The 11795-nt window shown below is 47.6% G+C and overlaps 5 protein-coding genes across 5 annotated transcripts; 2 read left to right on the forward strand and 3 right to left on the reverse strand.

Moving 5' to 3' along the window:
* Nucleotides 1-351: 351 nt before the first annotated feature.
* On the reverse strand, nt 352-1316 carry LY89DRAFT_685432 (uncharacterized protein). The gene has a single exon (XM_018215082.1). It carries the CDS (start codon nt 1033-1035, stop codon nt 634-636), a length of 402 nt encoding a protein of 133 aa, XP_018070829.1. The 5' UTR covers nt 1036-1316; the 3' UTR covers nt 352-633.
* A 2252-nt stretch (nt 1317-3568) lies between these two features.
* Nucleotides 3569-3817, forward strand: LY89DRAFT_559592 (ankyrin repeat protein; the record flags this gene model as incomplete). Its single annotated transcript, XM_018208439.1, has 1 exon — nt 3569-3817. A coding segment is annotated over one exon (249 nt), but the record flags the coding sequence as incomplete, so codon positions are not given.
* A 1537-nt stretch (nt 3818-5354) lies between these two features.
* LY89DRAFT_719190 (cytochrome P450) lies at nt 5355-7272 on the reverse strand. Its single transcript, XM_018218476.1, has 4 exons — nt 6979-7272; nt 6188-6931; nt 5692-6137; nt 5355-5636 (listed from the first exon to the last, which is right to left on the reverse strand). Exons 1-4 carry the CDS (start codon nt 7221-7223, stop codon nt 5410-5412), a joined length of 1662 nt encoding a protein of 553 aa, XP_018070831.1. The 5' UTR covers nt 7224-7272; the 3' UTR covers nt 5355-5409.
* A 1763-nt stretch (nt 7273-9035) lies between these two features.
* LY89DRAFT_685436 (glycolipid transfer protein) lies at nt 9036-10132 on the forward strand. The gene is made up of 4 exons (XM_018215083.1): nt 9036-9206; nt 9259-9317; nt 9371-9489; nt 9558-10132. Exons 1-4 carry the CDS (start codon nt 9056-9058, stop codon nt 9850-9852), a joined length of 624 nt encoding a protein of 207 aa, XP_018070832.1. The 5' UTR covers nt 9036-9055; the 3' UTR covers nt 9853-10132.
* On the reverse strand, nt 9993-11732 carry LY89DRAFT_685437 (uncharacterized protein). Its single transcript, XM_018215084.1, has one exon. It carries the CDS (start codon nt 11282-11284, stop codon nt 10274-10276), a length of 1011 nt encoding a protein of 336 aa, XP_018070833.1. The 5' UTR covers nt 11285-11732; the 3' UTR covers nt 9993-10273.
* Between the last annotated feature and the right edge of the window lie 63 nt (nt 11733-11795).

The raw sequence follows: 11795 nt of genomic DNA on the forward strand, positions 1-11795 counted from the left end.
AAATTCAAACCATCCGGTTGTTTGTTTGTTAATGACACGTGCCTAAGCTGTCTCAAGATTGTCTCGGAAGTCCTGAAGCTCCAAGGAATTGTGTATTTGCTTTGGAGGATACTATCTATTGATCTACTCTATGAAAGCTACTGAGCGTTCCAAGGTTCGATTCGTGCTGAAAAGGTATTTCCACGTGATCTGGTACCGAGGTGGGCAGGTAGGTAGGTAGGTAGGTGGTATTTGCATATAATATAGCTATGAAACCATTCTTAGTTGCTAGCTTCCTTAGTCCTTGTCCTTTGACAGAAGCTCTTAGCAGAAACGGTTGAAAGGTTAATACTGATATAATTTACGAGGTAACTATTTTTCTATATAAAGTCTATTTTGATATGACTAGAACATACACTATGATTTGCACATACTCAAGGAAAGTTGACAATTTTATGCAGCGATATAGAAGAATGTATCTGAATGACGACCATTGCCGGCTATGGATCTCGGCATTGAGATATAGTTCAAAGACGACGACCACTGAAGATACAAATACACTCTATGTTACTTGAATACAAAAATCCAATCCCCTACCAATTTCCACGCTCTAAACACAGAACTCAAAACAAAACCAGACTCCCTAACAATCCGTCACTGCTTCATAGCCTGCCCATAACTCGGCAACTCAGTCCCAACACTTATTTTACTGAATCTATTATTCTCTGCAGCCTGTTTTACATCCACATGATCAACCCCTCTTCCAGTAGCGGCCTTATTCCTCTCGTCCCAATACGCCTGCGCCATCCTCTCCTCATGCAATTTCTGATCTTCGAGTTTCCCGTCTGCGATAGACATCGACCTGGGCTGATAGGCCATCTGCTGTTGTTGCTTGGCCTCGCGCTTCTGAGCCATGTGTTGAGCGAACATGCCCATGAGACCGGGACGACGGTCGTAGACAACTACAGGTTCTTGGCCTGGTGCGAGAGGGGGATTGATGTTGTTGTAGCGGCGGCTGTGGCAGCCTCCTGCACGACGATTTTTGTGGCAGCACATGATGGTTTGAATGATTGATTGATCAGAGGTAATTTCGATTGGTGAAGTTGTCTGAAGTGCAAAGTAGATGAACCGGGGGTTTTAATATCCAGAAACAGAATCCTGCTCGTAGAACTCACGTCCTTATATCTTTTCGAAACCGCGCAAACATGTCCCAAAAAGTGAAGGTCGGTCTTATAAGATAGTGGCAACGCTTGTGGCAATACAACCTTGAATTCCCCCGCTTACTTGTCCGTCGAACCACGCCCAAGTACACGCACGCAAGGGAAGGCTACCAAGAGTACGTTCCTGAAAGCTGCGTCATGTTTGCTTTGTGATGTTAGACCGTTTCTTTCGGCCGTAGGCAGAAGCGAGTCTGATTGGTGGAAAGGGGGCCTTAAGCGAGGGTACAAGGGGAGCGGACGTAAGATCGTTGTGAGGAAGATCGTGGGGATTTTGGAGGCTTGGATCGAGGAATGCGAGGATATTGCTTGGAATGGGACTTCGTGATGTAGACGAGGAGAAAAGGTCCGTCCAATAAGGAAATGTTCAGGAAGGTTGTGCCATGAATCGCTGCTACCGGATTTAGATGTCCTCGCAATCGCTTAGACTTCGAGGGTTTCGCATCGCAACAACCTTAAGTCGCCACTCATTCAATGACAATCAAAAAACATCTCTACAGACCGGTCTTCATTCAAGGAGTCTCGACCGTTTGAGGCTCGGCAACTGTGATCCGCGAGTGGCCATGCAAATTGTGCACGTGACAAGAAGTGCCTCGTCTCGAGGCAACTCTTGAGTACTGGAAATAGAGACGATGAACCAGATTTAGGCAGAATCTACGGTCAGACTTGTGTTCCAACCATCAACTCACGATATCTCAATATTCGACTTACAGTATCATCGGTCATGCAACCGCCAGCCAAGACTTACAGCCTTGTCATTAGTGCAATGTCTCAGCCTCAGATCCGCGATTTCGATGAGCTGGCTGGAGCCTTGTGCATCTTCTTCATGCAACGCTCTTCCCATGGTGATCACATTACATCTCAATTACCGATGACAATAGCCACAATACCCTCAGACCGTCTGCTGCTGCGATATTCCAACGCTTGTGAGGGTCAAAGTCCAAGCGCCGGCTTGCCGCCATGGCCGAGCCGAAGTCGACCATCACCACCAAAGTCGCTAGCCTCATCAAAACCTGCACCAAAATTGGTTTGTATCTCGACAAACTGAAAGCTGAGATTGAATTTGCACATATTACAGTCGCTCTACTCTCAGTGGAGTGTACGATAACGTCATGGAACCTCTCCCAGCTAGAGCAAGCGCTGCTCAGCAAGCCAAATCTTTTGGCCATGATCTTCAAGTCCAAGAGAGAAACTTTGGCCTGTCTCGAGATGGGTGTCGAGGGCTACGGCACTATCATATCTCTTGCGGACCAGGAATTGGATAAATTGAAGGGAGAATTACTTAAACCCGACGTACTGGATTCCAAGCAACGAGGCAAACGTGAAGAGCGACTGAAAGAGCTTACTCAACATTTCCGTGAACAAGGATCCTCTGCTAGTTTCCTATTGACTTGTGTCAAACTGTAAGTCAACAATCTTTTGAAAAGCAGGCAATAGCTTTGATAGCGAGATCTGACTGGAATAGGAATTGCGATGCGGAGGACATTCCCGGGATCAGTTCCATTGCCAAAGCCGCATTGCGACGAAACTTTATCAAAACGAAAACTCTTCAGTCGAAATTTCCTCCTAGTAAAGGATCAACCCCAGCAAGTCCCAATGACCACGTGCCGGAATCTAGCAAGATTAGCAAGCCAGTAGTTGACAAACCACTTCCAAGATCTCCGGAGCCGGAAGCCAAGTCGACCCCTACACCAACCAAAGACGGGGCAACCCTTGGAGATTTATCAAGGTCACCTAAATCTCCTTCCATTCCAAATGGGAGTGGAGGTCAGAGCGGGCAATCCAAAAACGTCAAAAATACTGACATCCACAACTCCACTGAATTCAATACCGAGCTACTCGCGGCCATCAGAGCTGGTATTTCCAAAGACGATGTTACGGATGTCAGAGCTCGTCTTCGAGAAGGAGTTGACATCGACTGCATGGCCCCAACAGAGCAAGGAGCCAATGTCTATTCATTCCTTGCGATAGTGATCGAAGCAGGTTCTGCCAATATGACCCAACTTCTGCTCGATTATGGCGCAGAGCCTGAGTCCATCGCTGTACCATCCATGGGATATACGGCGTTACATTGGGCTGCCTCACGGAATCAGATTGAAATTGTCAAGATGCTACTTCAGGAAGGAGCAAACGTGACAAAACAGACTTCCAAATTCTCGGAAACAGCTTTGTTCGTCGCTTGTAGGAAGAACCATGCCGCATTAGCCCGCCTCTTGCTTCAGGGGAACGGGAACAAAGTGCTAGATACAGCTGATTGCGATGGTAGAACTCCGCTTCTTCAAGCCGTCTTCCATGGTTGGTCAGAAGTCGTTGAAGTACTGCTACAAGCTGGAGCTGACGTTCTTCGGAAAGATGGTGATGGCAATACAGCATTGCACATAGCTGCCAAAGAGGGTCATGCTACTATTGCGCAGCTCTTGGTTAATCGCAATGTGGAAATAGACGCCAGGGATTTGAAAAGTCAGACGCCACTGCACGTCGCGTCTATTTTTGGGCATACTTCTATTGTCATGATCTTGATGGAACAAGGAGCCGAACTAGATGCGCGAGACTCGGATAAGAGAACGCCTTTGCACATTGCCGTTCGAGATAATCGATTCGAGGTTGTGAAGCTATTGATCCTATGGAAAGCGAACATTGAAGCGGAGGAAGAAGACGAGTGGACGCCATTGCAGTTTGCAGTTCAGAATAAACGACACGAGATAGCGGATTTTTTACTCGAGTCCGGAGCCAAAGCCGATACATTGAGTAAAACAGGGAGAAGTCCCCTTATGAGTGCTGCTACCAACAACGACATGACGTCCATGATGTCCTTGTGCGAATATGGCGCAAACGTCAGTTTATCGAACATAGCAGGATGGACTGCGATACACTTCGCGTCCGAAGCTGGATCTGTGAATGCCCTTCAATTCCTAATATCCCAAGGGGTGCCTCTCGAGCAGTCAGATATCAAAGGATGGACCGCTCTCCATTTCGCAGCCAAGGCCGGATCTGTTGCCGCATTGAACTTTCTGATCTCGCAAGGAGCAAGCCTCGTACAAGCAGCCACGGACGGGAGTACTGCCCTTATAGTCGCTGCCTCTCATGGACATGTGGAAGCTGTGAAAGCAATTCTGGAAGCAAAAATGGAAGTCGATCACCGAGGAGGAAAGAAAATTACTGCTCTCTACGCAGCAGCTCAGAACGGTCACGATACCGTCTGCACAGTCCTTCTTGACCACGGTGCCATCATAGACAGCGTAGACGACGAGGGCAAAACTCCTCTAATGGCAGCAGCAGCTAGGAATCACGTTCCGGTGATCAAATTACTACTTGTCCGCGGATCCAAGATCGATGCCCAACATAGCAGCCAGTGTGCACTTTACAAAGCCGCTCTATTTGGGAAATTGGACGCAACGAAGGCATTATTAGACGCAGGAGCGCTGGTCAACAATGCCACGTCCAGAGGAGGTACGCCTCTTCATATCGCGGCGTATAAGGGTCGTCGTTCAGTGGTTGAGCTTCTGCTGCGGAGCGGAGCTGATCGGTCTTTGGTGTCGACTCATGATAATGTGAAGGGAACGCCGGCGGAGGCGGCGAGGAGTCAGGGGTTCGATGATATCGCCGATCTGATTGCCAATTTCGATAAGGATGCAACGGAAACTGAGATATCGTTTATTGCTGATGATAGTGGACATATTTGGTAAGGGCTTCTACATACCTAGTAAAAGGGAAAGCTGAGATAGAGTGTAAATTGACATCTTTCGTTTGCAACTCTCAAAGCACCCCCAGCTCCGCCAGTCTGGTACTGTACTGATAACTTCAACAAGTCAGCAGAGAATTCACCCAAACCCAAAGATGCGTTAGAGGGTGCAGCTGCGGCTTGGGTCTCACGGTTGTCTGGAGGTAGTAGTAGCAGTCCCAATGGAAGCGGGACATGATTATGATGGGGAATTGATTCGGATTTGGTGTGGATATAATGACTTCTTGTTCTTTTTACTTCTGATACCCGTACACTATCTGGGAAAGTACTTGTATAATACTATATATGTCCTGTCGGGATAGAATAATGAATTGACGATCTGTTTGATTTTCATTGTGCTCGGATGACAGGTACCTGAGAATATGAGCACGGAAAATTGTCACTTGAGTCTGATATCGAGAGGGACCTTTGTAACTGAACGAAGACGTACTTGGCCTCCAATGCTAGGTATTCATTATCTAGATCCAGAGCTCAGCCCACCCTCCGCATCGTAACCATCAAATCTCTATCAGGAGGCAAAATCCCCGATCCAGCAAAAGCCTCGTCCGGCGCCGCAGGTCTACTCGATTTCTTCCCACCATGCATAATCCACTCCTTAGGCTCGAAGTCAAACTTCAGAATTAGCAACGCAGCCGCAGCCAGAATCTCTTGCTTGGCAAAGAACCGTCCTGTGCAAATCATATTTCCACCTCCATACGCTAAGTATCGCAAGTCAGCAAGCACAAGCACTTGGGTACGAAAGACTATACTCACGAAACCAATTATCAGGCTTCATAGCCATCTCAAACTTCGACCTCCCTTCCTCATCCTTCGGCGCAAGCTTTGGCATCTCCACAAACCGCTCCGGCCAAAAGTCCTTCGCGGGGTGGCCCGGTACATCCCACAGCGGTCCATGCATCGGTAGCCACGAAGGCGACATCAAGAATTTGCCTTTCTTGAGGATATAGCCATCTGATTCCATGTCGTCGTCAAGTTGGCGCGTGATGGTGGTGGAGGCTCGGGTTCGCAGGCATTCTTGGTAGACGGAAGTTAGGAGCGGACATTCGGTGATGAGCTTAGAGACGTCGATTGAGAGGTCTCCGTTTGAGTTTTTGTGGAAGGTTGGGGTTATTTCTGAGCGGAGACGTTGGATGAGGCCGGGGCGTTGGAGAGCTTCGAGGAGGATCCAGATTGTGCAGGGGATGGCGTTGGAGTTGATACTAGATATCATCAATCGGCTGGGATTATCGAGGAAATGAATGATACTCACGCCCAGATAATGGATAGAACAGAAGCAGCCTGACCATGCGTACTGACGCCAACATTCTTGATATCAAAAAGTGTATTTCTCATGTACGCAGAACCAAATAGAGGCTCCCACTCGGAATCTTTGTCCCGCTCATCGAAATTCGCGTGAGCAGACTCGAGCCATCGCTCCGCTGACTCAAGCATACGGTCCCGTCGCGCGTGTCCTTGCCAATAAATCAACTTAGGAAGACCCAGAGCAATCAGAAGAAACGACTCGTCGTAATGCCAATAAGTCTTGACCAAGTCCGGATTAACCCTAAAAATCTCCTGTCCAGCAAGAGCAGTAGTCGACGCGACGAACATAGCTTTCTTAACATAATCCCACAGCGGGACCGTGAACGAATGTCCTTGCGGCTCCTTATCCAGCTCTTTGATGAAAGTGGCCATGAAACCATTGGTGAGTTGGTTGACGGCTGGTCCGCTGGAAAGATGGCTGACTCCGGTCTCGTGCGTCTTTTTCCAAATGCGCTTCTCTTCCGAGATGGATGTTTTCGGGGCGATGCCAATACCTGACCTATCGCTGCTGAAGATACGGACGTCTTCGGGCTTCATGCCTGAGCTTTTCATGATGAGTCTTGAGGAGGAGTCTTTGCTCAGGACTTTGGAGTTTTTGAAAATCATTTTGATGTTCTTGTCTCCGAAGAGAACGTAGATTGAAATGGGCCCCACTGATAATTGCACTGGTGCGTTCTGAGGTGCTTTGCGCCTGGGTTGTATTCAGTAAAGTCTTGTCAACTTCAAAAAGAGACTTACAATGCATATTCGTACATAGCATGCGGATTTAACAATCGAGGAAAGCCCGCGAGGTATGGGATTGAATATGGCAAAGTTAATGGTTCACGCCCCTCAAAGCGACCTGCATTGCCTCGTGATTGTAGCCAGAAGCGCGATTGAGTGAAGATATACGTCCCCGCACAGATGCTGAGGACGCTTCCGAAAATGGCGATAATAACATCCAATGCATTCACACCGGTGCTTAAAAGGAGTGGAATCGCCATGTCGCCTTGGATCAAACCATTGATTGAGAATTCATGAAAGAGAAGTTTGGAGATTTATATAAGTTTATGAGTTGCTCCTGCGAGGTACCAAGTCTCGGCTGGGGCTCGCGTCAGCACTAGCTTCTTTGGGACATTACGAAAAGGAGGCTTTGTTTGGCGAAACGAACTCCATACTATTGGCTAGCTCGTACGCCGAACCACAGTGTGAAGCTAAATTGTTCATGGATGCTGGAGATGTTTTCAAAGTTGGTTTGACAAGTCACTTTCTGATTAAATAGATTTGATAGTCGAGTGTATTCAATCATGATCTGTCAAATACCAGGACAAGCAAAATATATGTGGTCTCATCTATCTCAGCGAACAGTACAATAGTGTCTAGAGAATAACAATTCATTCAAGCATTAGAGATGTCTATTCCTCAAATTGGCTCATATGGTAGTCCACGGTTTCCCCACAGCCATATATTTCTTTCCTCTAGCCCGGTTCCCGCCAACAAGAATCCTGCAAGAAAGGACTGCAAACACCCGTGCTGCTGACCTCTTCCCATCCCGCCATGCTGCAAAGCCTACCGAAGCATCGTCTAACACCCTATCACGTAGTCGACCATAAGACTCCACTTCTCTATAATCGCGAACTGAGATCTAGCCATAGTAGTTTTACACCCTGAACCGAAGACTATTTTGATCTCCGATACTATAAATACTGCAACATCCCAACCTAGTGACCTCCATGCCTCTAATTTGTTCGCAAAGGTAGCCTGTTCCAGTAAAAAGTTGATATCGTTCTACATATAGGTCCTTGAATTTTTACGCCCCCTTTTGCTACTCTAGTAAGCCCGAAAGATCGATCCAGAGAAAATCTTGCTTTTCTGACGTGGTTTTAGGCTACTCCTTACATGTGATTCCCAGCACTTCTGGACATTCCCAAGATTGACCGTTGATTCATGGGCAGTATTAAGATATATAAGCCGCCATCTTACTCTATGTGCTTCAGACTTGTGATCCAGACACTGACTACAGCACATGAACTGAGGAGATTGTCATGAGACGTCATAGAACGAGGCAAAGCAAATTCTTAGTAACCCATTTAAACATAACATGAGGGAGATCAAGATCTTTTGACGTAGTTCCACATATCCAAGCACATATCCAAGGAAATATTACGCTCGGCGAGGTCATCAGAAAGGAACTTTTGAACCGAGTCTGCAAAATCCTCTAAAAAGAGTAACCACAGACTCATCAACTGCAATCTTGATAGTCTCTGTGGAATAGCAATCAAGTAGATTAAGAGTCTCTCGCCATGTGCCAAAATCGAGAGCGGGGTCAAGACAAGGGACAGCGAGACTTCGGAGACAAGCATTTTAGATGAGATGTATTCTTCAATACACGCATTCAGTGCTTTCGCCCCCACAGCCTCATCAGGAGGCTTTGGCGACTTGCAGAGGTTGGAATTCACCTTTTACAAAAACTGAAATCGAACCTAGCAGAGTGCAGATAGAATTGCAAGTATGTGTAAAAAGAACATGGGCAAGTAGCTACTGAACGATTCGCTCACTCGAGCTCCTAGAGCTGCGACGACAAATCAGAAAATGATCAAGGATGCTCTCTTGCCATAATAAGATATTCTCATGAGCGTGAATTTGAGTTGTTAGAAGATGAGGAAAGTCCAACAAGACGATGACAAAAAACCAGCCCCCTGAATTCGCTCTTGCCCCTCCCATCACGTGCGCAGTATCAAGGGTCTAGCCTGCCGATTCCTTGACCGACCTCAAGCTCCTCGTGTCTCAACAAACTCTCACACGACTCTGCAGATTCTCTCCAAGTACATACAATATGGCAGGTACCAAAGCATACCCCCCAGGAGGAACCTTCCTCGATACTGTCAAGACCTCTTTCACCGATGTCCCGGTCGACAAGGAGAAAGACTATGCGATTTCCACCACCGAGTTCCTACAGGCCGCTGAGTCGTTGACGACTTTGTTTGGTAACTTTTTCCAAGCAATGCTATCTGGAAGTGAGGTGTTGACTATTGGCAGATGTCCTTGGCTCCATGGCTTTCCAACCTGTGAAGAACGATATGCTGGGCAACGTCAAAGTACCCCACTCCCCGTCCTCTACAACCAGCCATTGAGCTCACAAAATCTCCAGAAAATCAGAGATAGACAACACGCAGCTCCAGCTGAATCTGCCAACCTCCAAGACCTTGTTCTCAACGAGCTGAAAACCAAGAAGCACACCGCTACAGAAGGTCTAGTCTGGCTCGTCCGGTTCGACCCCTCACCACTCCTCAAAACCATGTTCAGCAGATCCGAACTGACTTTTCTTGTCTTTTCAGAGGCCTAGATTTCACCGCCATTGCACTCTCCCAGAACCTCGCAACCGCCTCCGAAGAACTCTCCGTCTCCTTCCGAAACGCATACGGCAACACCCTGAAACCCCATCACAGCTTCATGGTCAAGCCCATCTTCAGCGCCGCTATGAGCGCCTGCCCATACCGAAAAGATTTCTATGTCAAGCTTGGAGACGATCAGGAGAAGGTCGAGCAAGAGTTGAGGGTTTGGCTTGCGGCTTTGGTGAAGCTATTGGCTATCTTGAAGGGCTTTTTGGACAGAAAGGAAGCTAAGTGGTAAATGACGACTGCGGGTACACGGAATGCAGGTCGGCAGCGAGTTTAGACGCCACTGGATGGTATATATGTATGGAGAGAGCGTGGGCATGACGATTGACGGCGTACATTTCTTGGGAGGCATGAGTGTTGGGACTATTATCGAGATACATGGATATGCATCTGCAAAGTCAGACAGCATCATCTATGGCGCACCTTGATTGATGAAAACGAGCAATACAGAAGCATAATTGCAATTAAATTTGCACTATTGCTCTGTCTATATCCTACATATGAAAGCGACAGCTCTCGAATGTCATGTATGTCATGGCGTCGTGATTTAGTGCAAGCAGCCATTGAAAGTGCACCGCTTCAAATCATTATTCCTCGTTAACTCCACTGTCCCATATTGCCCAAGATTCCTTTATCGATGTTCAATAACGCAATTAAAGCCGCCTGAAAACGCCTCTCGGTCTCAAGCCAAAGAACGAACATGTCTTCCGGAAAGCATACCGAATATCCCCTCTAATGAATGCTTTTCTCTTAACCTTAGCCACAGTCATAATAGGTATTCCGCCATCCTCGTCCTTATAATCATTATTCAGATATTCCCTCATAGGCTTAAAGATAGTTCCAAAGATCGTGCTCTCCAACTCCCCTTCATCGATTGATAATGCCTGCGGTAAGCGGACTTCCCTCAAACTCGTGCCGTTCTCGCCTGGCCAGACCGAAGTCCTGAATCTCGTCTTGCCTTTACTCGTGTAATCGAACGCAATGATCAATTCTTGCAGACTCGGGAACACGGCTTTGAATCGAGGTTGTGGTGAATGACCAGCTATGCCAGAAAGTAGGGAAATGAGCTGTGCTCGTTCGGCGTCGAATGCAACTTTCTTCCAGCCCTTCATAACGCCTACTCCAACGTAATCCTCTTCGTCCTCAAGCAGCATGAACATGATAAATAATCCCATAAGGCTATTCAACAACAGCGTATCGAGCTCCGGACAGAAGTAGAACCGCAAGATCCCCTTTCCACTTGTGCCAGATTGCGGAGGCTGGTATTCCATCAACTCATAATGCTTGAGAGCCACATTTCGACTTTCCTGATTAACGTGGAAGATAGAGGGTGTGAGGCTGCTGTTAGACCGGAAGGTCATTCGGTCGTTGTACAGCTTCGCGCAAGGGTGCAGTTCGTGGACTCGTGGTACGAAAGCCTCATCCCATATTTGCAGACGGATTTCTGCGGGAAGCAGGTTGAATTTGGAGAATCGAGGTGTGTGGGATTTGAAAGGTCGAGTAAGGTTGGCGCGAGCTTTCGTGAGGGAGGATTGTGGAGTGGACAGAGAGCGGGGGATGTGCGGCTTGGGTTTGGTCTTGCTGGGAGACTCGATGGCGGGTTCTGTAGGGACGTCGGAGATAGGAATGAGGGGATCGTGAACGGCTTCTGATTCCTTCGCCATCTTGTTTGTGTCAGATAGTTGTTTGTGTTTATGCGCAAGGGAGGGTTTGGATGTTTGTTGGATGTATTTCGCGATGTTATTTGCTCGCCGAGGAGAGATCGCGAAAACCTCGTGTTGCTGACAACTAGGTTATACGACGAGCGGGATAAACTAATTCGAATGGGATGAAAATTAATGTCATGAAATTGTCGGATGGAAACAAGCCTTGTGGCTGTTGGAAGCCAATCTTCCACTTGCGAGCTTCTCGTTGCAGCGAACCCCTGTTTGGATGGTCTGAGGCTTGCTGATCGTGATACCGGGCGTCGAACTGCCGGATGAGCGCCAACGAGACAAATGTCCCTATGTTGTTCGATAAAGAACAGAATCGAGTAGAAATACTGAAAGAATGAGATCATAAAAGGGTGACGAAGATGCTGCGCACCTTGTCGAGGTGGGCGCTTGATGAGGGTCTCAAGTGGGGTGACGAGAGACTCTTGCTCACGAGGCTGAGTTGTTTCACAAACGGCTGACA

The sequence above is a fragment of the Mollisia scopiformis genome (genome assembly GCF_001500285.1).
Source record: "Mollisia scopiformis unplaced genomic scaffold LY89scaffold_13, whole genome shotgun sequence".
In the NCBI taxonomy this organism is placed as follows: domain Eukaryota; kingdom Fungi; phylum Ascomycota; class Leotiomycetes; order Helotiales; family Mollisiaceae; genus Mollisia; species Mollisia scopiformis.

Coding starts and splice junctions, on each gene's coding strand:
- LY89DRAFT_719190 (XM_018218476.1), bottom strand. CDS start 7,223: ATGGCGATTCCACTCCTTTTAAGCACCGGTGTGAATGCATTGGATGTT. Junction 6,932..6,978: donor GCTATGTACGAATATGCATT/GTAAGTCTCTTT, acceptor AATACAACCCAG/GCGCAAAGCACCTCAGAACG. Junction 5,637..5,691: donor GAAGCCTGATAATTGGTTTC/GTGAGTATAGTC, acceptor TGCGATACTTAG/CGTATGGAGGTGGAAATATG.
- LY89DRAFT_685436 (XM_018215083.1), top strand. CDS start 9,056: ATGGCAGGTACCAAAGCATACCCCCCAGGAGGAACCTTCCTCGATACT. Junction 9,318..9,370: donor ATATGCTGGGCAACGTCAAA/GTACCCCACTCC, acceptor CAAAATCTCCAG/AAAATCAGAGATAGACAACA. Junction 9,490..9,557: donor GGTCTAGTCTGGCTCGTCCG/GTTCGACCCCTC, acceptor TTGTCTTTTCAG/AGGCCTAGATTTCACCGCCA.
- LY89DRAFT_685437 (XM_018215084.1), bottom strand. CDS start 11,284: ATGGCGAAGGAATCAGAAGCCGTTCACGATCCCCTCATTCCTATCTCC.
- LY89DRAFT_685432 (XM_018215082.1), bottom strand. CDS start 1,035: ATGTGCTGCCACAAAAATCGTCGTGCAGGAGGCTGCCACAGCCGCCGC.